General features: G+C 58.1%; 1 protein-coding gene across 3 annotated transcripts in view; it reads right to left on the reverse strand.

The window, feature by feature from the left end:
• Positions 1-27,842, reverse strand: part of AGAP3 (ArfGAP with GTPase domain, ankyrin repeat and PH domain 3) — a 157,641-nt gene that overhangs the window by 72,518 nt on the left and 57,281 nt on the right. For all 3 annotated transcript variants that reach the window (XM_074573734.1, XM_074573733.1, XM_074573735.1), the window contains exons 2-7: positions 23,775-23,833; positions 16,093-16,180; positions 15,822-15,907; positions 15,343-15,484; positions 13,373-13,507; positions 5,350-5,477 (exon numbers count right to left, since the gene is read on the reverse strand). In XM_074573734.1, coding sequence (XP_074429835.1) covers positions 5,350-5,477; positions 13,373-13,507; positions 15,343-15,484; positions 15,822-15,907; positions 16,093-16,180; positions 23,775-23,833 — 638 coding nt within the window. The remainder of the gene's footprint in view (positions 1-5,349; positions 5,478-13,372; positions 13,508-15,342; positions 15,485-15,821; positions 15,908-16,092; positions 16,181-23,774; positions 23,834-27,842) is intronic.

Below are 27,842 nucleotides of genomic sequence, written 5' to 3' on the forward strand. Positions count from 1 at the left end.
ACTGGGCAGCCCTGCGCCAGGAGGGCAGAAGAGCATGGCCAGGCACGACCGGGCACCCAGGCAGCGCCACGGGGCCCGGCAGTGGCTCCCACAGCCCAGGAATGATGCAGTTCACTCCACCAGCCCGCAAGGCTCGGCGTGGGGTGCCCGTGTTACCTCCTGCCAGCTGCTGGGAACGAGTTCCCTGGCAGAAAGACAAACTTCCATCCCACGGCAAACACGCAGCGGTGACTCATCCCACAGCCCGGGGGACTCCTAAAGGCACCACTGAGCCCCGAGGAAAGAGGGAGAAAGGGGTAGCAATGGTAAGGAAATCAGGTGGAATAACTCTGCAAGTACTGCAAGCATCCACTGGCCCCAGCACCTCCCTCCCACGCCCCCAGGCAAGGGACAGGCAGCTGCCAGGAGGGAGCAGGGTGGAAGCCGAGGCCAAGCCGAAGAACAGGGCTCCCAACCCATCTAACCTGCTCACCCAGTGACGGGTGCGGGCGGGACACAGGAGAGGGGAGCCTGAACCAGCAGGCAAGCGAGAGCTTTCCTGGGGGGCTGCAGGGCCCCGGGGGGTCCAAAGTGTCTACTCAAGTGGGTGCAGATCCACATCCCAGAAGCTGCTGGGAATGCCCACGGGACAGACCTGGCGTCCCCAAGGGAGCGTGCAGGACTCCCAGGGCTGGCCCTGGCTCCTGCCACACCAGAGGACCAGGGAGATGCTGAACACGGTACTCAGACCTGGGGAGCACGTCTGGTGCACTCCTGCGTGCTGGCGGAAAACCCTGACCACGGCTGTCCTGTTACTGCAGCTCCCTTCCTCTCTGCCTCGATGGAAGCAGTGTCCCCTGAGGCACCAGGCACCGCTGCAGAATAAAAGCAAAAAAACCCCAAACTGCCAAAGACAGAAATGAAACCAGCGTCTTTGGCTGGTTCAAGAACTGTTTCATAAAGAGGATCACCCACTGTGCCAGGACACCAGAACACCTCACACAGCACCGCTGTGGCAGAGCCCTGCCAACGTGGGAACCTGGCACGATGACGAAGGTTTGGAAACCAGCCACCACCTCACACCCGGAGAAGAAAGTCCTACAGACAGATGGGTGACAAAATCACCAGCATCCTCTAGGGTCTCTCCTCTACCAGTAATGGCAATGGACTGGCCGGACTGTCAGGAGACCAAACAAGCAATGGCCGTTTCCCAAAAAGTTAGTTTGGCTCAACTAGCACCATCAAACGACTTCCGGAAGAGACGTCCCCAGAACTAGGACGAGAGGCAGGGCTGGCTCCCAGCTCCTGCCGTAAGCAACCCTTTGCAGGGACCACTTGTTCCCTTTTCCAGAAGACAAATGCCGCCTCCACTGACGGCTCCAACAGACAGAGCTGCCCCTGCCCGTGCGGGCCAGGAGACCAGGCACCGAGCAGAACGTCCTTCTGATCTCAGACAGCACCACCACCTCCCTGGGCACAAAGCTACGAAGGGAAGCAGACCTCAACCGCAGCTCCTGGCCAAAGGGAAGAAGGGGAAGACGATCCAGGGGGAAGGGAGTGCTGTCGCTAAAAGCCCTCAGAAAGGCGGCAGGCTAAGGGGAACAAAATGCTGCCGGCGATGCCATAACTGCCTGGCCCTGAGAGGACAGTGCAGGGCACAGGCTCCCAGGGGCTCCTCCTGGCCAAGCACTCAAGATGCAAGTGCCAGTTCCATGTTCCCACAAGCGGAAATGAGGAGAAAAAGAGATCTTTCTGTCCCTGTGTGTGTGTGTATTGCTTGTGTACACCAGTACCCAGCTGTGGTACCAGGCAAACAAAAGCTCCTAACTGTACTCTTTGTCTGGCTTCTTTCCATCTCACCTCCATGTTAAATCCTGTGTTCCCAAACCCTTCCTTGAGATCCTTTGCCCTGTGCCAGTTCCTGCTCTCTTACTTGTGAAGGCAGGTAAGAAACCTTGGCGGGAGCCCCGTACCCTCAGGTAGGAAAAGACAGAACTTGGCACTACTCTGCAAAGACCTTGTCTTGTCCGTCCTTCCTGACAGCGTACAGTCTCTCCGTCTCCCCCAGAGCTGCCCCACTGCCATCTCAGTGCCAGGAGCAGAGGACACCTCCCAGGAGCCGCCATCACTGAGCCCCACTCCGGCGCTTCTGCAGTCCAGACTGGAGAGCATCGCCCAGCAGGACTCGGGAGCCGTCTGCACCCAGCGCTCTCCCGCGCCAGGGACAGCTGCTCCAGCTCATGCCGGAGACCATGCCCTTTGGAGTGTCACCGTCACGGTGCGCTCCTGAGCAGCGATTCTGGCTCTTCTGCACCCCTGTCACTGTGCTCGCTGTCGGACGTGTGTACCCCCGCATGGGCAGCAAGCCCACGTGCACCAGAGCGCGTGGGCCGCCCGACCCAGCTCCGTGTTAGGAACACCAGGGATCGGTGAGTCTGTGTTTCCCAAAGGCAGCTGGATTTTCCCTGAGGACAGCAGGAAGCAGCTCCAGAACCTCATTCCTGAGCCCAAGCGAGAGCGTGGAAATACTTCACAGCGTTTTACGATCACTCACCAGTTCCATTACTTCATGCTCTATTTTTAGGAGAAGTGCTTTTTGTAATGGAAGAGACACGTGCAAACACCACGGCGAAGATTACTGCAGCAGGTCACCGGGAACTGCAAGGGTTTGTGGTTGAGCCACAGAAGACCCAGGGAACAGAAATTAACTTTGATCCTCTGTGTGGTGCCCGGGTTTCCCGAGCGCAGGAGGGACACAGCGTGAGACAGGCACAGAGCACGTACGGGGAGGGGAGGACAGAGGGAGGAAGCTCCAGAAGGACACGGTCTACCATTACTGCTGACACTGCTACGATCCAGGCAATCAATAAATATCTCTCGCTTGGAAAGGCCTCGGAGTTAGCTGCAGTTTCTGCAATTTCCTGTCAGCTGCACGCTGCGTTATTTCCCTTGAACAGCTCTGGCTTCCCACCAGAACTACCTAGGTCCCCCCGGCAAAGCCCCAGGAGCACAGCGAGGTGCTGAGGGCAAAGGTCCTGACTCAGAGCCAAGGAGCAGCGTTCACCTCTACACAGACGCCGTCTGCAAACCGGGCTGAAAGGTGCTCTGCGGGAAGGAAAGGAAAGCAGGGAGGTTTCTGAGCAAAAAACTCCAACAAAGCTCATGACACGCAGTTAGAAACCTCTTCCGATGCCCAAACTTTGCTTCCCCGTGGCCAGTCTTAAATCCACCCCTTGTTCTAGCACTTTCTTTTCTTAAAGATTTCTCTCCTTTCACAGCTGTGTATTTCAGAGGTCAGGGTTGGTCATTTCAGCCTTCGCTTTCCGAAGCTAAACAAGCCAAGTGCCTCATTTCCTCTTGCGTTAGGGGTCTCTTCCCTCCCACTCGCTTTTTGCTGTTCCCACACGTTTCCACGCGTACTTACAGGAGCGACCGGAATCAGAGGGAGGAGCACCCCTCACACAGGGAACATGTTTTTGTCTTCACTACAAACACATCACCTGGCACAGTAAGTGCCATTAGTACATATTTGTTAGGACCCTTTTCTCATACTTCGGCCGTTGAAGAAAATATGAAACAAGTGTTCAGCTCCTCCCGGAGGAACGCTGCCCTTGGCCATCTTCCACCCCACTCCCACTTTCGCTACAGACCACCTCCCCTTCCCAGTCAGCCTTTGGCTGTTTACAATCTGTCTGCTAATAAAATCCTCAAATTGCCAGATACACTCAAAGGTGCATTTTCCCTGGACTTTGCTCTCCACCTCGGATGCCTCCTATCAAACTTCCCAGAAAGCAGACGCATCCAGAGTCACTGCAGGGCAGGGTACGGCTGTGTATGCCCCTCAAGCAGCTCTGCTCTCTCTGCTTGCACCCCGAGCCTGCTGGCCACAAAGGAGCTGCGACCAGCAAGCCGCACACCTTCACCGGGAGGCTCCGGCCATCAGCCGGGCTCAGCCTTTTCGGCTGCACACACAGACTTCACCGGGAGCTGCTGGTGCCCGGGGAACCTGGTGCAGCTGGCACAGATCTGCAAAAATCCATACGCAGCAACTCCTAGCCCAGCTTCTGAAGCCTGTACGGTCAGGTATAAACTTCACGTGGGTATTTAAAAATTGTGTAAGAGTCCAAGCAGTGGCTGCAGACAGCACTCGGGTTGGTACAGGAACAATCTGCCCTGTGGTGGTGTACTCAAGTCCTCACAGGGCCAAGAGGCTCAGATACACCCCAAGGTCGAAAGCCAATCCTCTTACGAAAAGCTGTGTCAGTCTGGTGGCATTTGTTTTGCTAAACTTGCTTTTTTCTGCAGTTTTACATGCTCCTCTCAGCCCTTAGCTACAATTTTCCTCAGAAACCATTTCAAGCTCTGCTCGCTGCTGAGGCAGCCACGGGCTCTCAGCTGCTCCAGCCACACCGTCTCCCCTCTTCCATAAACCCAGCTGCTGCACTTGCTGCTCCTCAGTCTGACAGCGCCGCGCCACACAGACACATTTCCTGAGGTCCTTGCTACAGATCCCAGGTACGCCAGGTACTTCAGAGCTGGAATCTGTTGGCTCAACCGGCCCTGAGAAGCAGCCGAGCCCAGTATCTCACCTGCCCCATCAGAGCCGGCTCAGCACGCGTGAGGCTGCCGGGAACTGCAGCAAAGCCCTAATGCAATCGGGCAGCTGCCCAAGGCATCTCCTCCACCAGCCACTCACCGTGGCAGCCTGCTCTGGTTTCTGACCTGCCTCTCCTGTGTCAGTTCTGCTTCTCCAGAGTCACAGAACAAACATCTCCGGCTTCACCATCCTCCCGGCACGGAGACCTTGGCAGCCCCCATCAGGCTGATGCTGTGCCAGAAGAGCAGCAGCAGAGGGGAGGAGAACTTCCTCCTCATCTGTGCTGCCCCTTCAAAATCACCACTGAATTCGCCCCTCCAGAAATACAGCCCCTAGAAGCCCACCTGTATATGGATGGAAGACCATCAGCTTCCCACTTCCAGGGGGAGCAGGACCATGGGCAGCTGTGTCCAGCCTGGCTTCCCTGCCTGGCCAAGGCAGCCAGGGCGAGACCCCTTTCACAGACCTCCTGCTCTGCCCCAGAGCTCCCCTGAGGATTGCTCACGGCTCTGCGTGTCTGTAGAAGCACACCACGGTCTTTGGAGACCGTGAGCCAGACCCAATGCTTTAGATATGAAGCTTGACCTCAGGGCAAGCATCAAGCTGTTCTGGCCTACGGACAGAAGCTCTGGGGTCACTCTGCTCTTTCCAAAAGCTACTGCGGGGCTGTCGTGTGAGTCTCAAGCTAGGTTCTACGCGCTGTGCAGTGAGTGACCTGAGGGGGTGTGCAGAAGCACGTGGGGTCCCTGGCTTTCCCTGTTCATGTTTCCCACCTGGTTGATGTGAACAGAAGGAATGGAGGCCGCAGACACAGACGAATGGCTGGGTGAATTGGGCAGGGACTTGCAGGGACCGATGGAAAGCTGCTGTTTCTTCCGTAGAGCCACAACCTTCTGAGCCACTGCAAGAAGGGAGAAAGGGACAGGGTCAGAGTCCAGAAAGCAACTTTCTCCACCCGCGGGCTTCTGGAGGGTTTTGGTGAGACCCAAACCCTTCATCTGACTGATGCCGACACCTGGGGCTCAAACCGCACCACCGTGCATCAACAGGGAGGATTTCTGCAGAACTCCCAACCGCACAACCCCCATGGCCCACCACCCCCATGCAGCCCTGCTGCAGGGGACAATGTTTGCCCATGGCTGTTCCAGCAGGCAACAGGGCTGGCTTCCCATGTTGGTCATGCTGAGTCCCCAAAAGCCACCCACTCCCCTGGGTTTCACACAGAGCAGTGACTTGGTGTGGACACCAGGGAGCCAGCCAGAGCCCTGGGCTGCTGCAGAAGAATTCCTGGGCAGCCAGAGTCACTTCTCGGTCACCCCCTTGCAGCAGCTACAGGAGCCAGTTACCAAACTGAATAGCCCAGGCAATGCCACCTCCACCGGCCTTGGCCCTTGTGACCCTCGTGGTCTCCATATGGTCAAAGAACTATGTAAGGAACAACTCTCACAGTTCCTGCAACCTCACAGCCTGATGCCAAGAGTGCAAAATTGCATTTCAACCTTCCCAATCTCTTACCTTTGCCAGAAATAAACACTTGACCAAAAAGCATGACAGCAAACAAGCTGGGCTGTTGGGGAACTCAGGAGAACACCCCGCCGTTCCTCATTTTCTTTTGCACAGCGGCCAGGTACCCCCACCATCACAGAAGGAGGGACCTTTCAGAGGAACACGACTGAACATCCCACGTCCAACCCAGCGTGCCTCACACCGTGCGCCCTTGCAATAAAGGAGCTGCCACATTCTCCTTCCAGGAAGACAGGAGATACCGCACCACACGTGGTGTGACTGAACCCATATGGAAAAGTCAGATGCTGACAGCAAGTGCAAACTCCTGTCACCTCCCAGCTGCAGCGCTGTGTCCTGCACAGAGACAGACGAAGGCCTGTGGGGTCACCGCTGCTACCTGCTTGTCCGATAAAGCTGGGAGCCTGTATGACTCCCAAGGGTGGTATTAGTCCCATAAATAGCAGGAACCCCTCCTACACCCACCAAACAGGCCATATTAACCCGCTGGTTTTCCTGCTCTCCTCCTCTCCATTCTCTCCTCCGGCCAGCTCCATCAGCTGCTCGCTGCATTCACATCTCTCCTTCAAACACTGGCCGGGCACGTTGCGAGCTCGGGCACCCCAGCCCTGCGACACCCCTGAGCCCCCGGGGTGCCTGCCCGGCAAAGGCAATACGAGGGGCTGGAAATGCTACGGGGACAGGACATGTCCTCTGCTGACCCTCCCAGGACCCCGCAGGCTCTGGCACGCAACAGCTTTAACCTAGGCAGGTCAAAACACAGCCCGGCTCACACACCGCGTGGTGTTCGGCTGCCACGGAGAAAACGTGGAAACTGGGCAGGTCTGGCACAGGGGAAATCCAACCACCTGCGTCAGAGGAGCAGCTAGGGAAGGACGAACTCAGAACTTACCCAGCACAGAGTAACATGGGTGAGACCTACTCTACCACGCAAGCCTGCGGGGCTCATTCTTTGTGCTGCTAGAGCGATAATGAAACTGCCCGGCCGGACCCCCGACCAGAGAGCTGCCCCGGCCCCGCGGAAGCACCGACTTCGGGAGAGCGGAGCCCGTGTACGGCAGCCCACAGCCTCCCGCAGCGGGACCGGCCACAGCCCCAGGGACTCGGAGGACGAGCTCACCAGCGCAAAGCCAAACTCCCATGACAGGACACATGGAACTCGGGAAGCGTTTTCAGGGCACCACGACAGGCAGAAAGACATTTCACACGATGACAACATCTGAGCATCCACAGCAGAAGTCAGAGGGTTCCAGAAACCTTACAGAGAGTGGAGTCCAAACTAGATTGGACACGGCAAGAGAAGGGAAGTCCTGCATGGCCACAGAGAAAGCCTTTTCACCTTCCAGGGCAGAAGACTTCATGCCATTCAGGACAGCTTCGCTGGAGACATTCCAAACCCTCCTGACGTGCTCCTGTGCCACCTGCTCTGAGTGACCCTGCTCTGGCAGGAGGTGGGACTAGATGATCTCCAGAGGGCCCTTCCAACCCTACCATTCTGTCATTCTGTGATTCGCAGAGCTTCACTGGAGAAGGCAGATTCAAGGCAGGAAGTTTCTCAATGTCCAGGATACAAACGAGTCCAAATTCAAAGGAAGAGACAAGGTGAGAGTGGTCTCTTGAAACACAGAGGCTGAGAAGGCCACCAGCAGGAAAAAGAGAAAAGGCCAGAAAAGATTCAGAAAAACTCCTCAGCAATTGCTGTCCTGGGCAAACAGCCCAGCAGAGGCTCCACCTTGTCACTCACCCATCAGTGGTAACAAAGGAATTAATCATGAGGCCAGCAAGACCACACCAGTGGTGATAAAATCTCAAAAACCCTTAACTGAGGCATCTTGAGGTGGCGTTCATGTTTCTGCTTGCCAGGCAGGGGTTCTTCCACTTCCTGAACATCAGCCAGACTTTTTCAAGGATAACTCCTGTCATCCCTTAAGCCAGCCTCTGGGATCATTTGCTTATCGTGATTCCTTTGGTTGCTACACGCAGCTCTGTGATGCACAACCAACAAGCCCTGCCTCGGCCACGGAACCTCTGCCCAAATACGTTGCTCACCATTTGTTTGCCCAATGCCACATGTGGTGCTCCAGTGTGTATTAGCACTTGAGCATCACACGGTATTTAAAGCATACCACAGCACCCTGTCCCAGACGGTCTGGAGAAATCCCTCTACAGACACCACCAGGAACAGCCAGCTCTGGTAGGAGTATCTGGACAGAGAGGAGGCAAACGTGAAGGTCCCTGGTGATGCACTAAACACCCTACAGAAAACACCTCGGGGTGGGGTGGCACCTTATGGAGTTGCAGGGCCTCGCACACCCCACTGTGCACAAACTCTCAGCGTCTCCATTGAAGTTCTCCTGCCAAACCATTCCTCAGGAGCATCCCTCGCTGTCCTGGAAGACATGGCGATGCTGCTGATCACCCTGACGGCCAGGAACAAACCAACTCACACCCGAGCAGAAGGAGGGACGCCCGCTGCCCCACTCAGGATGCAGAAACTCAAACAGCCCCTAAGCAAGAGAGCCAGAACCACCCTTGGGCATTCAAGCTGCAGTCCACGTCCGCAGCCCTACAGCCGAGGGGGACCAATGCAGAGCAGCAATGCCACCAGCGCGGCAGCAGCAGGTTCTGGCGGGCCACAAGAGAAGGCTGCCTGGCACCGCCGGGTGTCCTCTCCGATGCTCAGGGCCAGCGGGAGGAGAGGAGCGCTCACCCTGGACTGGCTGCAGAGGAGAAGCCAGAGAAGTCACCCACAGCACAGGCCAGCTCAGCTGCTGTCCCTCCTGTGCCCTTCCAGGGTCGCCCTTCAGGAACGACGCCGAGACAATCTGCCAAGGGGCTCTCGACAATTTGCTCCCAAACCTTTGCTTGGTATAGAAATAATAGTCTTAAAAGGAAGCCCAAGAGCTGATGCACCCTCACACCGATGGCTTCATGCTACTGTCCTGGCATCCTCTAAACTCTAGACTTCTGCATACAGGAGCTCTGTGAAGGCAATTTTGAGAAGGAAGCTCTTGAACCGTACCTCTCCAGGGCCAAGAAGACAGAAGGCATGCTCAGGACCAGCCTCTACCTCACCGGGAGCTCTCTGTGAGTGAGGGGACCGCAGCGACCCACCCCCCAGTGGGGGCTCACCCCTGGGGAAGCTCTGGAACCGCAGCTGGCGTCTGCTGGGCCCTGGGCACTGCAGCACACAGCCCAGCCTGCGCCACTCTTCCTCCTCGCCACATGTGAAGCCACAGGCAGACTGTCCCATCTTTTCCGAGAAGCAGTAACTGTGACAACATCTGGTGCTGGAAGCAACTTGGGAAGGATGAGAGAAGTGCAGTTCCCACGCAGAGAACAGCGTTTCCAGGGGGACTTTTGCCAGGCTGCAGATGAGAAACCAGCACGGAGAAAGCTACCCCTTTTCTGCCTGTCACACATGCTTTTCCACAGTGACCTTCAGAAGCCCGACTGCCCGGACAAAGCCTCCACCACTCCAAGAGGTTCAACACAATTACAGTTACACACTGTACATGGTCTAGATCCCCACAGAACACAACCGCAAACTTCGCTTCAGACCAAATAGGCAGGAACCGCTCTGGGGATGGAGGACGGGTCTCCGCTGCACCTTCCTGAGCAGGGGGAGACACCCAATTCCTGGAGAACCTCTGAACTGCTGGTGAATGTGGAGATTCAAGGTTCTCCTTCCTGGAGCTTCCCCCATGCTGAGCAGCACCATGTGCAGACTGTGGGGCGTTCCCAGAGACAGCAGCTTGGGAAGGAAGAGTGCTAGCCTCAGCCTTCAGCTGAATACTGAGAGGCAGGATGGTCGCTCCCTCAAGCTGACGCGCTAGACCAGCACAACATTAACTTGTCCAAAAAGGTCAGTGATTGCTTGTTGTTAGACCAGACAGTGGCATGGAAGGGCTCTGGGAAGAGCGATGCAGCATACGCTCTGCACAGCACGGACCAGCAAGCAAACCCTTGCAGTGAAAGCTTAGAGAAGTCTTCCTGTTTCTGCGGTGGAAAACCAACACCTTCCCCTGCCTGCATGGAGCAGGTCTACCACGACCTGGGCCGAATAACTTGTGTTGAAGAAACCATGTAAAGATGAGGTCTGGCTGGTAGGTGGATCACCACGCAGGGCAGGCTCCTCACACCGTCCGTGACTGCCAGCACCCCACCAGACCCCAAAACAGAGGCATCAGGACCTGCCAGTGCTCACTGGGAAAAGCTGCTCACCCCCTCCGAAAACACCTCATCCCGTCAAGTCACCTTCATCTGAAACTGGATCCTGGAAGTCCCTGAACAGTTCTCGGATGTCTGGGGCTGACCTGTTGGGCTGAGCTCTCCCCAGCCCCTCGCCAGCGGCTCCTGCCCCATTCTCTCCCTCCCCATAGTTGTGCCTGGCAGCATCCGTGTGGTCCTGGTGTGGTCCCACAGGTGAGCAGGCAGGTGAGAGCACCGAGTACCCGGGATTCGCTCCAGATCTCCTAGGAGATGGCAGGTCCCTCTGCTGCATCTGCAACTCCCAGTTATCACACTGCTGTCTCCAGAGCTCCGAGCAGCACGCTCAGCAAGGGCACTGACACCGGCACAACCGCTCCGTGCCTGCTGCAGGGAATACGGCAGCGTGGGCGGCTCCTGCGCACACAGACTCCAAGGCCAGAAGGACCTCTCCGTTCCCCAGGCTGACCTTTGTATGCTGCCAGCCATTAAACTCCCCCCAGCCCAGACTGCACCAGTCACCTGGGTACGCGGCGAGTCTCCTCCACAAAGGGACTCAGTCTGGAGTTGGAGAAGGTACAAGAGATGCAGAATACAGCACCTCCCTACGCATTTTTTCCAACAGTTAATGAAAAGAGGGCTATTAATAAAAAAAATAAGGCTTCTTTAAAATTTGACTGGCTTTGGCTTCTAGCATTAACTGTCTGCTACTCTGCAGAGTCTTAGTATCTGTGTTCTCCCCGTGTAGATAGGGACGTGGATACTCTTATTTTGTAATCAAGCCACCTCTCGGCCTTCTTTTTAATTTATTCAATGGATAGTCTCTTTTAATGTCTCACTATCAGGTATTTTTTCCAGCCTTTGATTAATTTTTTTAGCTTTTTTTTTAATCTTCTCAGTTTCTCTGTGTCCTGTTGAAGTTTGACAACACTCCAGCAATGTTCCTCCTGCTGCCCTGTACGAAGGCACGAATCCGTCTGGACTTCCACTCGATGCTCCCCTGCTTACTCGCCCAGGGACAGCACGGCCCCCCCGGCGGGGCAGCCCACGCTCCTTGTTCCATAGAGCATCAGCATTTACCCAGACTGACACCGGGTCTGTATGAACAGCCTCCGATTCCCACGTTCCTTGGGATCTTCCGGATCTCCTCAGCCTCTCTGCTCTTCACGTGGACAAACCCGCTCCCTTGCCTCCTTCCTGACCACACCTTTATTCCGTGAATAAACCCAGACACAAGATGACGCCCAGCACTTTGCAGGCCCTCACTCGTGAGCCTTCAAGCAGCGGCTCAAGGTCTGCCGCCAGGCTCGCTAAGGAGCACTGGTACTAGAGGCTGAGTCCTGGTCTCACAAGAGAGCTTTCATCTCACACGTCGCACTGCTTAAAGTTGTGCTGTCTGTGCTGCCAGGGTCAACAAAGGGAAAAATAACCCCAGAGCACAGTTCTCGAGATACCAAAGGAAGAGAAGCAGCCTGGCAAACAGCAGCACCTAATCCTGCAGTGCCTTCCCCAGCCCCCTCCCAAACCCACCGGCTGCTGCGCCTCACTGTGCCGTCCTTCAGAGAGGGGACACAATAGAGCCAGTTTGAAGGAATAAGCTGACGTACAGTGCCAAAGCTTTCCAGCAGCCAGGATCAGCAGCGCACACAGCCCACCCACCGTCGCTCTCTCCATTTGCTCTGCAAACCGCTGAGTTGGTTCAGCACATCCTCCCCTTCCAGCTCTGCTGCAATATTCACTATTCTCAACTATTCCCAGCCATTCCTTCCCTGCTGGTGAGGAGGAGGAGGGAGAGGACACTTAGAAGCAACCTGCCCGACAGAGTCGCCCCGGTCTCCCCAGGAACACCAAAGCAACGCAGGGGCTGCTGGATGCCCAGGGGATCCCTGCCAGGGGCCAGGAGGGCGGTTTGAAAGGTCGCTCTCGGGGCTGACTCCACAGACCGTCTCAGAGATGGACCAGCAGCAGGAGAGGGCAACATCTCTATGAGCCTCTGCATAAGAAAAGCAGCATGGTGACCGTGATCCTCAGCCTCCAACGGGAGATTACTGGAAGGCCACAGACTTATGCAGGGGAAGGAGGATCACCAGCTCGCGCTCAGAGGATGAAGGAGACACCTGCAGCCGCTGACAGGCTCAGTCCTGTGCCTTGCCCTCAGCCTGTCTCACGTGCTGCAATGAACCAAGCTGGATTTTTGCCTTCAGGCAGTCCTGCTGCACTATTATTTCCAAACTTTCTTCCACGCGCCTGTTCCACTTGCAAACACTAACAGCACGGCTCTCCTCCTTTCCGAAAGCCGCTCCGCTCTGCACAGACCCTTCCTCATGCACTGAACCACATCCCCAGCCACGCTCCAGAGCAAGGGGACTGGGGAACATGCAGTCCCGTTACAGGGCAGGGTCCCAGTTTATTTAAGCAGACTGCAAACCAAGGACGTGCTGTAGGTTCCCCCTTCCACCTACAGCGTCCCCGTCACGCAAACTCCTCTCCAAGTCTCAGCAGGAATGGTCTCCCACACGCTGTTCCTGCAAGGAACAGCTGCCCCATCTGGCCGTTCAGTTGCTGTTCCCCTGTCTGTAACACCCAAAGGTTCTGCTGTGCTTCCTCCTCTCCTCCACGAAAAGCCATCAAAACCCTCTCTGCAGCCTCGCGAGTCCTCTGCAGGCTCACCCAGACCACTGTGCTGCACAGGCCCACCTCGGGGACACAACCGTTCCCTGCGGCCCCTCTGGAACAAGGGGCTACCCAGCAGGCAGCTCCTGCAAGGCTGGCAGGAGAGGGGAGCTGCCTGGCCCTGCTCCGTGGTCCCTCGGACACATCCACGTGCACTTCACCTGTGTGCCACACACTCAGGAAATCACCCCACAGACAGCATGTCCTACTCCTTGGACCCGCTCTGCGTGTGTAAAACAGCAGCACTGCACAGGAACGCGTGCCTAACTGCCTTGGCCTCCCAGCAGCATGCCGCGCTAACCGAGCCGGCGGTCCAGGCAGTGTAAGCCCCCTCTCTGGGACAGCACTGCTGCCTGTCCCACACGGACACCCTCCACCGCCTGCAGTTACCATCCTGGAAGACTCTCTCCACGTTCAGTCCGTAGGTGGCACAGGTCTCGTAGTACGTGCAGCGCTTCAAATCATTGGAAAGCTTCCGCGCCCGAGAATCGTCAATGACCCGGGGGTTCGTGGCGCTGATGGCATCTGGAAACCAAAGGGAGAGGAAGGAGGTTAAAAAGCAAGTGCCCGTGTCCCATCTATCCCCAGGTCCCAGGGCACACTCCTGACCTCCCGACCTCCCTTCACACACTGAGATACCCACCTTCAGAGTACACCCTGTCCTATAAATGTTTTAGATTACAGTCCCACGTTTGTAGAAAAATGGATTTGTTAAATGAACCTTATTCAATCTCCTAACCATCCAGCTGCCGACGTTTCTGAAGACAGAGGGCAGAAGCCAGTGGGAGGTGTGGCTGGCAAGGCAAGGCAGCCTGGATGTTAGGAATGGGACACACCACCACAATTCACACAAGCACATCGTGACCAGTGCAGCTGTTGAAGACAACAGGAGACTCGGTGGCAGCAGACAGAGTGCAGGGGGCAGAGGTGTGAACAGCCTGACCCTAGGTCCAACTACAGACTCATCCACATGAGGATGTGCCATGTTTCCATGCATTAGAAATGACTAACGTTGCCATCTGTCAACATGTCACTGGCCATGGCTGCTGGAACGAGCGAGGGCACTCATCTGCAAGTCCACCTCAGTTGCAGAGTTAAATGGATTTGCCAGTCTCGATTGTTTTGGGTCCCACGGCCATACCCTACAGATTAAAGAATCAAAGGGGAGAAATCATCCTCAGTTAATTGGGAAAGACAGAGCTGCCAGGATGCACTCACAGCTGAGGCCTTGGTGGACAACACTAAAAAATAGCCCTAATCTGTAACCCAGATGGCTGCCAAGGGCTCCCATGTTTTGGAAAAACTACCTTCCCAAGAGGATTCTGATTCCTTGAAGGCAAGCCAGGGACAAGCAGCGGCTGTAAATGAACCTTCTCAGGAGGAGTCGAAGGAGTCCTGGGACTCGCACTGTGCGGAAGTCACCCTCAAACTCCCCAGTGGGTTGTTTAGCGTGACTGTACCACGGCTGTGACCTCCCCTGGCTCTAAGTCTGGGACAACAGTCACCGGCCCCTCTGCCGTATCGCTCTTCCCGACTCCTGAGCCTCCACAGCACACGCCTGCAACCCCAGCCCTGTCCTGAACCAAGATCGCTCAGTCCTGACAATAATTCCGCAATCTTTAACTTTCCAAAGTTTAACAACTTTGTTCTAACGCTGAATCTGGGGTCCAGAGCGGACACCCTTGCGACGCCCGCTGTCACTGCCTGTCTTTCCATTCTCAGAGTTGGCTCTTCGCCAGAAACGGGTCACGCTGCTCAGGAACCGGGGCCTGCCAAGACCTTCCCTCGCATCCTCCGTCCCCTGCTGCCCCCCTCTGCTGTCACCCTCACGTCCAGACAACTTCTGCAGCCCCAGGCTCCCTCCTGCCTGTGCCTTACTCTCTACAGGCTGGAAGGACGCTCGTTTGGGAAGAGCGGAGCAGCAATGCCCTTGTTGCTGGGGGCTGAAAGCACCTTGGGGTGCTGAAAGCAAAGCTGCCATTCCCCCAAAACCTTGGGGCAACGCACCAGCAGAGACCCCCACAGCCAGGCCCCGAGCCCTGCCCGCTCCCGCTGCCGTGGGCAGGGCCGAGGAAGGCAGGCCAGGCCAGCAGGGTGGTCATGGGCAAGAGGGAAGCGGCTGCATGAAGCAAGGCAGCTCTCCGCAGGAAAGCTGAGGTGGTCTGAGAAGGAATTGCTCGGCTCCTCCAGGGCCACGGACTCGGGGCCTCAGCGTCACCCAGTCCCGTGTGCGGCCGAGCTCCCCCGACGCACTCGCAGGGCCAGCACCCTGCGCCCTCTTGCCAGCGTGGACGTGTCCCCAGTGCTCCTCACCAAGGCAGAGGGGATGCAGGGAGGAATCCCGGCCGCCCCGCTCTCACCCTGCGTGCCCACCAGCACCATCGGCACCTCCGCTGTGTTCCGGTAGCTGCAGAGCCGCAGGTAGTAGTTGTAGACTGTCTGGAAGCTGATCTCGTCCTCCAGGCTGAAGACAAACACCACAGCATCGACCCAGGCAGCAAACTGCGGGAGAGACACCAGCCGTTAGGGCCCAGACAGGCATCCCGCAGCCCCCTGCCCGGACCCGCCATCAAGGGCAGCCACAAGGCCGGCTCGCGGGGGCTGCGGCCGGGCTCAGCCCAGCGCACGCCCCAGGCCCTGCGGCACAAGTCCCCGGCACCGCGGGGAGGCCCGGGGTCAACAGTGACCACAGGGGTAGCCCCTCCTCAGGCCTCGCAGTCCTCATGTCCCCCCACAACCCAGCTCCCAAGAGGCAGCCGGGCAGGTCCCTCCCCAGGAGCCCACCGATCCCTCCACAGGATGGGGTGGGCAGGGACCGCGGCGGGTACGGGTCTCCTACCTGGAGTTCAGGGGGGCCCCCTTCATCTCGGATCAGCAACAAGTAACTCTGACCGTCCACGACGATCTCCTTCTTAAATCGGCCACCTTGGGAAGAGAGAGAAGCAGCAGGTCAAGTGAGGGGGCAGAAGGAGGGGAGAGCCCTGAGGAAGGCCAGGGGAGGCTGCAGAGCCCTGCGGCCGCGGCAGGCAAGGTGCAGTGATGGGGGTCACCTTTAGAACTGGGGAGAAGAGCGAGGACCCAGGCAACCCCCCAGGCACCCAGGACCTTACCCTCGGGAGACTCCTCCTGCACGTAGGTGCCGGTCAGGTAGCGGTGCACAAGGGCCGACTTGCCGCTGGACAGGTTCCCCACGATGCCCTGAAACAGAGGGGTGCATCACCCGCCGCCCGCATGGCCGGCACGCCTCCCTCTACACGAGCCCAGCCCTGAGAGGCGAGACCACCAGTAACCGGGCACGTGCTGATGATGGGCAGAGACGGTTGTGAAAGGGCACAGGGGACGTCACAGCCCAGCTGGTACTTGGCGAGAAGCCTGGGGGCATTAATTGGTCTCAGCTGGGCAGAGAGCGGTGGGTACTGGGGCACAGCCACACCGACAGAGGGTGGTGAGGACCCTCGTCCTCCCCCAAACTGGGACCGCCCCGTAGGTGCCTCGTTAGCTCTTCCCACAGCCCTCCCGCTCCTCAGGGGGACACTTACCCTTCCCAAGCCACAGTCAACTCAGAAGGAAAAAAAAAATCTCTCCTCCCAGCCCACACATCCTGAATCTTGGGGCGCCGTTGCTCCTGACAGCACCCGCCAGAAGGAGAATGAGAGACTGGCCGTGTGGTGGGTGCAGCTGCAGTGTCCCACACCAGCAGCAGGCACGGCACTGGCTGCGGCAGCGATGCTGCTGTGGCAGAGCACCCGCTTCCCGGTGCCGCCGGCTGCGCTGCCCACGCAGAAGGACACCTAGCACCAACTTTTAACCGAGTTAAAAAATAGAAATACCTAGCATCACTCTTTAACCAAGTTGAAAAATAAAATACATCTAGCACCAATTTTTAACGGAGTTGAAAAAATAAAGATACTGAGCACTCATCTTTAACTGGGTTGAAACACACTAGGCTGGGGGGTCTGTTACTCTGCATCAGCCCACAAATTCGCTACAAAATGAACGTAGCTGTCCCAGGAGGGGTCAGCCAGACAACCCAGTTCTTCAGCATTTTCCCAAGGATTTAAAAAACCTCCAGTGCCTAAGCATTTGCAAATGTGCTTGCCTGCTGGTGGGAGGGCAGTCCTGGGGTAAAGGGGCACCTCCTGCCATCCTTCCAAAAAGTCTAATTCCAACTGGTCAGCTCGTATCCCACAGCTATTCCCCCCAACATCCACAGGGACATCGCAGCTCACGGGGCAGGCTCTCATGTCACTGAGCATCCCGCCTGGTGCTCCTCTGGCCTCCGCTGCAGCGCTGCTCTGGTGGAGCTGGGGCAGAAATGCTGAGCAGCGCAGTGACGCCCTTCGCCTGCGCTCTTCTCCCTCCTCCCAATGCCCCAGGCCTGTGGAGAGATGCTCTCGAGAGGCCAGGAGCCAGAAGAGCTGTTCCCAACTCACTTCTTACACAGCCCTGTGCTCCTCAAAACCCTGCTTGGTGAAGAAGGCGGGCAAGCTCCCACCAGCCGTTTGCCGTGCAGAGCCTGGGACGCCATCCCAGGGCCACACCTCACCGTACCTGGGCAAAGGGAGCTCCCACTCCTTCCCACACAGCTTCCCAAAAAGCACCTTCAGCTTTGGATGGCCTGACCTTACCATGGATCTTCTCGTACATAACTGACTCCTGCTCGAGAGCACCCTAGAGCTCCTCCTGTGCCTAAACCACACCCCCAGTGCTCCCACAAAGTCATCCTGGGGTGGGTGTTCAACACACCAACACGGCCATTCGGAGCACCTGCCTGTACTGCCCTGCGAAACCCGGAGCCTGGGGGTTTCTCCTCAACCGAAGGTTCACTCTGCCCCACCGAATACGTGACTGCAACAGACTTCTTGTTGCCCAGCAAACCACCCACCCAAAAGCTTCTGTAGGCATCCGCCTTCTCTGTCCCCACCACTGGTTAGCACGGATTGTGGGGACTTGCTGTTTCACTGGGATTTAAGACGTCTGGTACACCTACCAGACAGAAGCCACCAGAGATCCCTGTGCAGACTTCCCAAGGGGCTGCTGTTTCTGGAAAATCCAACATCCCCTGCGTGTCCACGGCTGCTTCACAGCAAAGGCACAGTGACACCGCAGCGTGTGGCAGTGTGCTGATGACCCTGCACCCTTCCTAGACCCACCGCTGGACCAGGCACAAGATTCAGTGGGCATGTGTGTGTGCTGGAAATACCAGAGTCTCTAGGGAGATGCCGGGGAGTGTATTTCTGTGTAAAAAGTCCCAGGCAGAAATACAATATCTTTATGATGAAAATTCCAAGCAGGCACACAGCATCAAAAAGCTAATAGTGTTCATGAAAACAGCACATACCCTTACAAGAAACAAAATCAGAATCCCAAGTCCCATCACGTGTCTCCAAGTGTCGCCTGGGTGTCAGAAACCAGCACAAGGGGGTGGCAGAGCTCTCTACTCATCTGCTGTCACGGGAGAGCCCCCATCCTAGGCACCAGCAAGCCCAACCCCTGGAAGCGTGACATGGCACTGCTGGCCAAGCCAGGGAAGAGCCCGCGCAGCTGAGCGAGGACCATCTCCTTCCAGAGCTCCGCAACCTCACCCCGTCCACAGCCCACCCGAGCCCCTCCGAGTGCCAGGGACGAAACCTGCGCACTCAGCCCAGGCCCAGCCCAGCGGCGGACATGTCACCCCAAGACCTGAGTCACAGAGTCACAGACTGGTTTGGGTTGGAAGGGACCTTAAAGCCCACCCAGTGCCACCCATGCCCTGGACAGGGACACCTCCCACCAGCCCAGGCTGCTCCAAGCCCCGGCCAATCTGGCCTTGAACCCCTCCAGGGATGGGGCAGCCACAGCTTCTCTGGGCAACCTGGGCCAGGGGCTCACCCCCCTCACAGCAAACAATGTCTGCCTCACATCTCATCTCAATCTCCCCTCTGTCAGTGGAAAACCCTTCCCCCTCGTCCCATGGCTCCCCTCCCTGCTCCAGAGTCCCTCCCCAGCTTTCCTGGAGCCCCTTGAGGGACTGGAAGGGGCTGGAAGGTCTCCGCGGAGCCTTCTCTTCTCCAGGCTGAACCCCCCCAGCTCTCTCAGCCTGTCCCCACAGCAGAGGGGCTCCAGCCCTCCCAGCATCTCCGGGGCCTCCTCTGGCCCCGCTCCAACAGCTCCGTGTCTCTCCTGTGCTGAGGCCCCAGCGCTGGAGGCAGCACTGCAGGGGGGTCTCCCCAGAGCGGAGCAGAGGGGCAGAATCCCCCCCTGGCCCTGCTGCCCACGCTGCTGGGGATGCAGCCCAGGCTGCGGGGGGGTTTTGGGCTGCCAGTGCACGTTGGGTTTTGTCCTGCACGTCAGCTCTCCCCGTCCGGCCTCAGGCTGTGCCTGCTCCCGCACTCCCCGGGACGGGGAAGGGCTTGGCCAGACCCTGCTGTCCCTGATGCAGCCGCTCGCACCAGGGGACAGGACCCAGAGCAGCGCTGTCGGGGCAGGACCTCCAAGAGCCCACAACACGCACTGGTAACTCTTCCTCATGACATCTGAGCACGGGCCACAAGGACTTCTGCTCCAGCCACTGGCTTTTCCCTGCTTGCCAAGACCTACTCCCTGTCTCAGCACTCGGGGACCGGTGGCAGGTCCCGCAGACACAGCCGGTGGCAGGCGGCGGCACAGGGCGGACATTCCGTGCTGCCAGAAGCAGCCTAACTGCAGTAGCCCAGTGCTCGGCTCTGTGCTGCCCGCAGGGACTGTTCCCCCGCACCCATGCTGGCCCCCTGACTGTGCCGCTGACACAGCCTGAGCCTTTGCGGAGCAAAAGGAACAAACAACAGGCCCACACAGCCCCACACGGCCACAGCAGCACCAACAGACGCGCGGGGCCAGGAGAGAGGAGCGTCTCGGATCATCAGAGCTGCCTCTGCCACCTCAGAGGCTTATGGCCGACCTCTTCCAGGCAAAGGGATGAGCTCGGAGAGTGAGTCACCACCAGGCAGGTTCTCCAGCTTTCAGTGGCGCTCGAAAGCCCCAGGTCCTGCCCTGGGCCACCCGCATGCTCCTGGCAAGAGACAAAGAGGTGCCGGCCCTGCGGCGGCGGGTGCCCAGCCAGTGGAGCAGGAGCGCAGGAAACCCTCTGTTGTGCCGGCACCCCGTGTGCCCGCGCTGCGCGGAGCCAGCGAGCGGCAGGACCAGGGTGCCAGCAGCCCAGGACTGGGAAGTGCAAATCAACACGCTCCCAGGGGCATGCCTGGGCCGAACGCATTGCTGCCAGGTCTGTCACCCGCAAGTACAGATCACACACGGCACGTTTAGGCAGAGAACATGTACCAGACTGCAGACCTCACAGGTACCGCACACGTGCCTCTGGAGCCAAGTGATCTGCAGAGACATGAGGGCCACACAAACGCCGTAGCCCCTGTTATGAACAAAGGCAACACCCCATCCTCCGGCCGAGCCCTCCCTGCCCCACTCCGATGGCAGCATGAGCCATCCGGGATACAGAGGTGGAGACAGAGAAGCAGCTGCAGGGACCACCACGCAGAGCGGGCAGCTCGGGGGCTCAGCTCTGCCCAGCCCGGCCACAGCTCCAGGCACCGGGGAAACCTCTGCAAAAGGAGCAGCTCCCTGAGGCCACCTGGCAGCCAGGACACCACGCAACATCCGAGACTGAACGCTCCAACGGCACTCAGCTCTCTAAAACTTGGAATGGAAGCTGCATTCTTTGATTATAACCAAAATCCTGACCCATGTCTTGCTGAAATACACTTCTGCTTTCTCTTACCCTCATCCGTGTTATAAACAAGCTCAAACAGAACTGACAGCCCTGAGGAACACCACACTCAGAGGCAGAAACCGAAGTAAAACGTGGTGTGCAGGCACCACGGAAACCTCTGTACCAAGACAGGTCGGGAGAAGGAGGGAAGGCAGCCCCTGCGCGGCCGGGGAAGGTTCGATATTGCCCCGGTTCGGGTCCGGGGGACGAGTCCTCACCAAGAGGGGTCATTTGTGCCGTGCCCACAGGGACGGCAGCTTTGCAGGAGCCGCCGCCTTCTCTCAGCCACAGCCTCCTCTCAGCCTGCAGCAGATGGAGGAAGCTTCGGGATAAAATTGAGGTGGGAAAAACTGCTGAACGTAACTTAAATACATCAAGCTAATAAAAAACCTTGGAGAAAGTACACTGACCACGTGTGGTGCAAATGGGAAGATGAGCAGGGAAGAAAGCGGTAAGATCCGCGCCTCCTGCAGGAGAGGTAAAGGACACAGCTCATTCCCGCAGAAGGAGGGGGGATGCAGGCTGTGGTCAACACTTCATGGACCATAAAACAGAAGCCCCCGACGAGTCCGTGCTTTTCCATACTAATGGAATTATGAATCCTGGTTCACAGGCTCAGTGTAGGTTTCCCCTGGGGACACGGACAGGTGCATCAGAGACAGAGCGGGCGTTTTGTGCAAGCCTCTCCCACCACAAACAGCGCGCTCTGCCATTTACCAACAGACGCCGCCTTTGCCCCGCTCTGGGATGTCTTTGGTGTCAGGCACGTTTGTCACGGGGGCAGGTAATGCACTCGGTGAAGCATCACGCGGGACCGAGGACTGGGTGGCTCCGTCCCAGGAGCCGTTTCTGCCGCGGAGATCGGTGCCCGGCCTCGTACCAGCTGGGACCTTGTTCTGTCTGCAGCACCTCCCGGACGGAGCACGGCTCCAAGGCTGGGGCCAGTGGGGCTGAGGCAGGAGCCAAGGGGAGAGATGCTTGAACACTGGAAGGGAGCAGAGCCTGGGAAGGTTTCTCACTGAGTCTCACCCGTTTATTTAGTGATTCCCGTACGGACTCCAGGACTCCACGTGGAGAACCCTTCCATACCACCGTAACCTGGTGGTAACTGGGGACGCTCGCTTGAAGACCAATCTGTCTGCAGAGACCTGGGGAGAAGAGCTGGGCCCTGCGATGGACGGGGATGGCGGCACCGCAGGGGTGGGCGAGGGGGAGCCGAGGAAGAGAGGCACCTCCTGGTGCTCCCCCGGGCCAGACGCAGCCGTGCGGAACAGACCCCTTAGAGACCTGCCCGAAAGCTCGGGACCTGCCCGGCTTTCCTTGTCCCTGCTGGCTGACCACCACCCCAGACCCAGCAGAGGCAGCTCCTGCCCGACGTCCTTCCCTTCGCAGCCGCAAAAAGATGAAATCCCGGACGGGCAGCCCACCGCCCACAGGTCTCCAATGCTGCTGGCTGCTGCAGCCCAACCCGAGACGCGATGGAAAGGGCTTCAGCCAGGACTCTGAAAGGCCTGCAGGCTTTTGGGAAGAGCTGCATCGGCCAGATGAAACCCCAGAGCAACAGATTCCCGGAGGTCACGGAAAACATGGGAAAAGGATTGTGCTAATTGAGGAAGAACTAAAAGCTTTGGGTTTGTTTAGCTTGCAGCACTGTTTTGCAGCCTGCGGAACGTTAAAATGTCAGAAGGCAATACACAGAAGAGCTGCAAGAATATTTTTGAACAGACATACATTTTACAAGCCAAACTAACAAATGAATATTCAAGGTTTGTTTTAATTTTTACTTAACTGCAGATAAGAAACATTGTGGCAGCATGGTGCTGGTATGTTTTGCAAAAAGGTTTCTTGTTTCTTGGATTAAGACAGAAAAAAATTAATCTTGAAAGGGCTGAAGGGAGACAAGCCAACAGTCTTCAAAGGGAGTGAAAGGCTGCCACGGAGAGTACCAGCAGAGCGGAGCGGTGGAACAGATTGCCGAGGTCCCCGAGAACAGCCAGCCAGACACCCGGCAGTGCTGCGGCGTCCTGCCGCCCCCACGTCCCTCCAGCGCTAACCCAGCGCCGGCAGCACGGCCGCCGAGGGTGCCCCAACCAGCCCAGGAGCTCATCGCCAGCAGCACGGAGGTCCCGCTCCCTCCCTCGGCCCAGGCTCGGCTCCTGCCCCCGGTGCTCGCCCGCCAGCTCGGCTCCAGCAGCACACCCCGTGCCAGCTCACAGACGGCCCCGGCGAGACAGCGCAGGGCCACCAGTGATGACAGGCCACGGGCAACGTCCCCGTCTCAGAGGGGCCGCACCCCGAGACCTGGCCCCCTCCCTCGTCACCCTGTCCCACACGAACAGGCTGTGTCAGGGCGAGGGGGTGCCGAGGCAGCCCCCCTTACCACAGACCGTACCCCACAGGTACGTGATGGAGCCCAGTAACGACGTGCCCTTGAAACCTGCCCCGCGCTGACAAACCAGAGGAGCGTCATCCCCTCTGCTTGGGGGAACAAAGCCCCAGAGGTGAGGGTTTGGTCCCACCAGCATCCCTCGCGGCAGGGACACCTCGGCAGCGTGTCCGGGAGGTGGCCAGCAGAGGCCAGGGAAGCACCAGCACAGAGCAAAGCCAGCCAGGCTCAAACGGAGAGGTAACACCTCCCAGGTGGTAACTCCCACGCTTGGACGGCTGCTGTGAGGGTGATGACCACGGATGAATGCCCGAACCACCGCTCGGGATCTGCCCCTGCTTCTGCTATGCCAGAAGGTCTAGCCTGTGCAGGACCCGGTCAGGAACGACAGCTCGGCTGTGGCCAGCAGGAAGGGTCAAGTGCTCAAATATTGCCTTTCGACCTTCACATCCCAGTGCTCTCCCAGATCAACACCCCCTTACAAGCGGGAGCCCCTGAGAAGCCCTCGCCTTCCCCCAGCACGGCGGCAGCCCCAGCTCCTCTCCCCTCCGTGAGGCTGACGCCCCTACGCACTTCCAGTTGGACACATTAAAACATGGGGTTTTCCTGGGGATTTGGAGAAGCAGCAGAGAAACAGGGGTACCAGAGGCGCGAGTACTCACCACCTTCAGCTCAGGCACCGAGCGACTCAGGGTCCATTCCTGGCTGTTCACAAACGAATCTGCAGAACAAAAGGAGAAATCATCAGGTCACCGTGGTCTCCCCCGAGACCCTAACAGGGATCCTGCCGCGCTCTCCCTGCTCCCTCCAGGCAGGAGATTTATGGCCGTTTCCTCCCACCTTGTCTGCAGACACGAAGCTGCATGAGGTGCCGATGCTGCGGGTGCCCGGGAGGCTCTGCCTGCGCAGCTCGGGACGGGGAGGAGCGGCCAAGCCGGGGGCAGGAAGGCGGCAGAGCCCAGGCACCACGGGCTGGGGACCCTCCCTCCCGCCCTCGGGAGCACAAAAAGCCCCACGGCATCCCTCTCCTCGAGGCACAAGGGAAGCACCAGAGACCAGACGCCTTTCGGGGGACACGTGCTGTGAAGGACCCCACAACTGAGGGCCACCATGGCGAAAGCAGTGCCCTGAGCGCCGTGCTCCAGCTACACCACCCGCCTGGCGTACGCAGTGCAGATAAAGCGCTGAAGGCACATTATAATCTATGTTCATGATTGAAAGTGAACACAATTAATTATGTGTACGTTATGTAATTTGCAGAACACTGTAATAGGCTTAAGAAGGCTGTAACAGTCAGGCAGGGCTTTGAGTGGCGCAGGGAACACCCTCTCTCCTGCCACAGAAATCACAAATGCTTCATTTACATCCAAACAACCTCCAGAAGCTGGTCAAACAACAGACTTCCCAAATAAAACCAGACACACCGGAGGAGGAGCAAGAGCCTGGAGAACACCTTGAATATCAGAGGCAGCCCACAGCCACTCCTAACAAAGCCGGAGCCCTTCATTTGCCTTGGACGAGGAAGTTCACCCTCCACCCGAAGGCAGATGGCTACGGGGTGGGGGGCGAAACAAAGGAGCAGCACTCACTGTATGTTAATAGCGTAAAAACAATAAAGGACTTTTGGAGACCGGAAACCTGGGGGAGCACCGCTTCTTCCGGAACCTGCAATAAACCTGATGAATTCGCTGCCGCAGACGACTGCAGAAATGGAAACCTCAGATGGGTGCGGAGAGGGGACTCCACGAGAGCACACCACGGCCGGCCGTTAAACGTGACGGCTGGGCACTACGGCTGCTCGAGTCACCCGGGGCCACAGCAGGATGAGGATGGCTCTAGAGCTGCCCCGCTGCCCCATCCCGCCCCGGCAGCTCCTCCCAGCACCACCACCGCGCTCCCAGTGCCAGCCCCAGCTCTCGGCGCCTGCACCGGCACTGCCCAAACCGGCCCGGCAAGCTGGCGGCTGTAGGTCTCTGCCGAGTAGGTGTTCCACCGGGGCCATGCCAAGCACCGCAGGCTGAAACCAAGGCACTGCAGGAGATGCCACCAGAGCCAGGCGGGATGAGGGAATGAGAATGCCAGGCTGCTCAGCCCTGCCAGAAGCCACTCAATGGCTTCTTCACCCCGGTTTATCTTCCTGCCCTCCCAGCTCCCGAGGGAAGGCTGGACACACAATGACTGCGACCTTAGAATCACAGAATCACAGACTGGTTTGGGTGGGAAGGGACCTTAAAGCCCCCCCAGCGCCACCCCCTGCCCTGGGCAGGGACACCTCCCACCAGCCCAGGTTGCTCCAAGCCCCGGCCAACCTGGCCTTGAACCCCTCCAGGGATGGGGCAGCCACAGCTTCTCTGGGCAACCTGGGCCAGGGGCTCACCCCCCTCACAGCCAACAATTTCTGCCTCACATCTCATCTCAGTCTCCCTCTTTCAGTTTAAAGCCGTTGCCCCTCGTCCCATGGCTCCCCTCCCTGCCCCAGCGTCCCTCCCCATCTCTCCTGGAGCCCCCAAGACCTTCTCTCTCCCTGAGACTAACGCCGTCTCTCATCTCTCCCTGCCTCACCCCGGCAATCGGGGGGGGACACGCAGTCCAAAGCTGCGTGGGGAAGATGCTCCGGTGGCCGGTGGCCAGAGGGCTCGCAGGGGGCATGCCCTTCATGCCAGCACGGCCACACGCTGGTCCGGCGCTGCTCGGCCTGCACGAGGGGGAAAAACATGATCTGCCACCGTGCCTTTATCACTGCGCTGTGCAGCCACCCACAGGCTACAGCACATTTTTCCATCGTGTCAGAAAAGGGCAAGAATACAGTGCTCATACCTAGCATTTACCATTCATATATTAATTTATTAACACTTCTTTTTTAGAAGCTGCAGACAAATAAAACACGAGTCTGATGCAGTAACACAAGGTTATTTATAACCATCGTGAATGTTCTTACGAAGAGTCGCTTCCTCATGCTCTCTGACTTTCACCTATCCTTTCTTTTTTTAGGCAGAGGTAAAATCTTTATTAAAAGAACTTATTAGTTAGGTGGAAAATGGTAAGTTCTCGAGCCCTTTTGAAAAGGTAAGAGCACACCTGTATTCCCAACTGCATTTCTTGGTCTGAGAGAGGCTGTCACCGCCACCCGTAACCTCTGCTCTGTCAGCTCACGGCCACGGCTGAAGCACCACCAGTACTCGCTCCTTTCCGGGCGTTCCCTCCCTCCGGACTGGACCAGGCTCCACGCTCGCACTCTTTCACTGCATCTACCCTGGTCTTCAACCTCGGAAAACTGGCAAAAACCGAGCAGGTTTTTCGAGGGGTTCTGAATGGAGCAAAGCCAAATGCACTCGCTGACTTGGCCTTGGGAAAGAAGAGAGGCAGAGAGAGACCTGGAGAGGGCAGGCTCCTCTCCTCTGTTCTCGGGTGCTCAGGACAGAGACACCGTCCAGATTTTTGCTAGTTCTCCCCCTTGCTAACTATACAAACAGATCTTTGTCTTTTAATTAAGGTTCAGGAGTTTGTTAACATCAGTTTGATTTTTGATTGCTGTGAAAGCCTCCGAGTAAATCACAAGTGAGTAACTGCGACGCAATGCCAATTTAACTACATTCAGCCCTACAACACGTTAAATCATTATCATTAGCACGCTTAGGCCGAACACCAACGCACAACCTGCACACCTCTGCTTATCAGTCAGCGCCCAACGCGTGCCACGTCTGGATTTCAGCCCAGCCCACCAGCCGGCGCCGGTGACGGACCCAGCACGTCCCAGCCGTCACGCGGCACCGTCACCCCGCGGTGCCGGAGCAGCCCAGACACCGCTGCACCCGCACCGACTCTGCTCAGCAGCTGCCGGAGCTCCCGCAAACCCTGCGCCCCAGCGACAGCCCCAACGGCGCCGGGTCCAGTTCTGGGCTCCCCGGTTCAAGAGGGACAGGGAACTGCTGGAGAGGGGACAGCAAAGGGCTACCGAGATGCTGAGGGGCTGGAACACCTCTCTGATGGAGAAAGGCTGAGGGATTTGGGGCTCTTCAGGCTGGAAAAAAGACGGCTGAGGGGGATCTTATCAACGCTGATAAATACTGAAAGGGGGGGTGTCAGGAGGATGGGGCCAGGCTCTTCTCAGTGGTGCCCGGGGACAGGACAAGGGGTAACGGGCACAAACTTGACCATGGGAAGTTCCACCTCAACACGAGGAGGAACTTCTTTCCCCTGAGGGTGGCACAGGCTGCCCAGAGAGGTGGGGGAGTCTCCGTCTCTGGGGACATCCCAACCCCGCCTGGACGCGTCCCTGTGCCACCTGCTGTGGGTGACCCTGCTCTGGCCGGGGGTGGGACGGGATGGGCTCCAGAGGTCCCTCCAACCCCGGCCAGTCTGTGACACTGTGACACTCTCGCTGTCACTGCTCACGCCTGTCCCGCGCACCCAGCACCCACAGACCCACGGGTACTGGACCCCCCCAAGCTGAGCGGGGTGAGACACCCCTGCCCGGCCCAGCTCACTGTCGCCAGACCACGGCTGCTCTTCGGCGGCAGGCGGGACGGGGCTGTCCCTCCCCGGGGCAGGGAGCAGGGCACCGGGAGGAGGGCACCCACTGCAGCTGCACCACCACTGCTGGGAAATCCACTCGCCGCTGCAGCTGGGCACCAGATCTCTGCTCTGCCACCGCCGGGAGCAGGGTGTCCTCAGCCCCTGCCGAGGGAACGCTTCCCCATCCCAGGGGCGGTGGGGATGCTTCAGCCCAG

This window comes from Larus michahellis, chromosome 2, assembly GCF_964199755.1.
Source record: "Larus michahellis chromosome 2, bLarMic1.1, whole genome shotgun sequence".
Lineage (NCBI taxonomy): Eukaryota > Metazoa > Chordata > Aves > Charadriiformes > Laridae > Larus > Larus michahellis.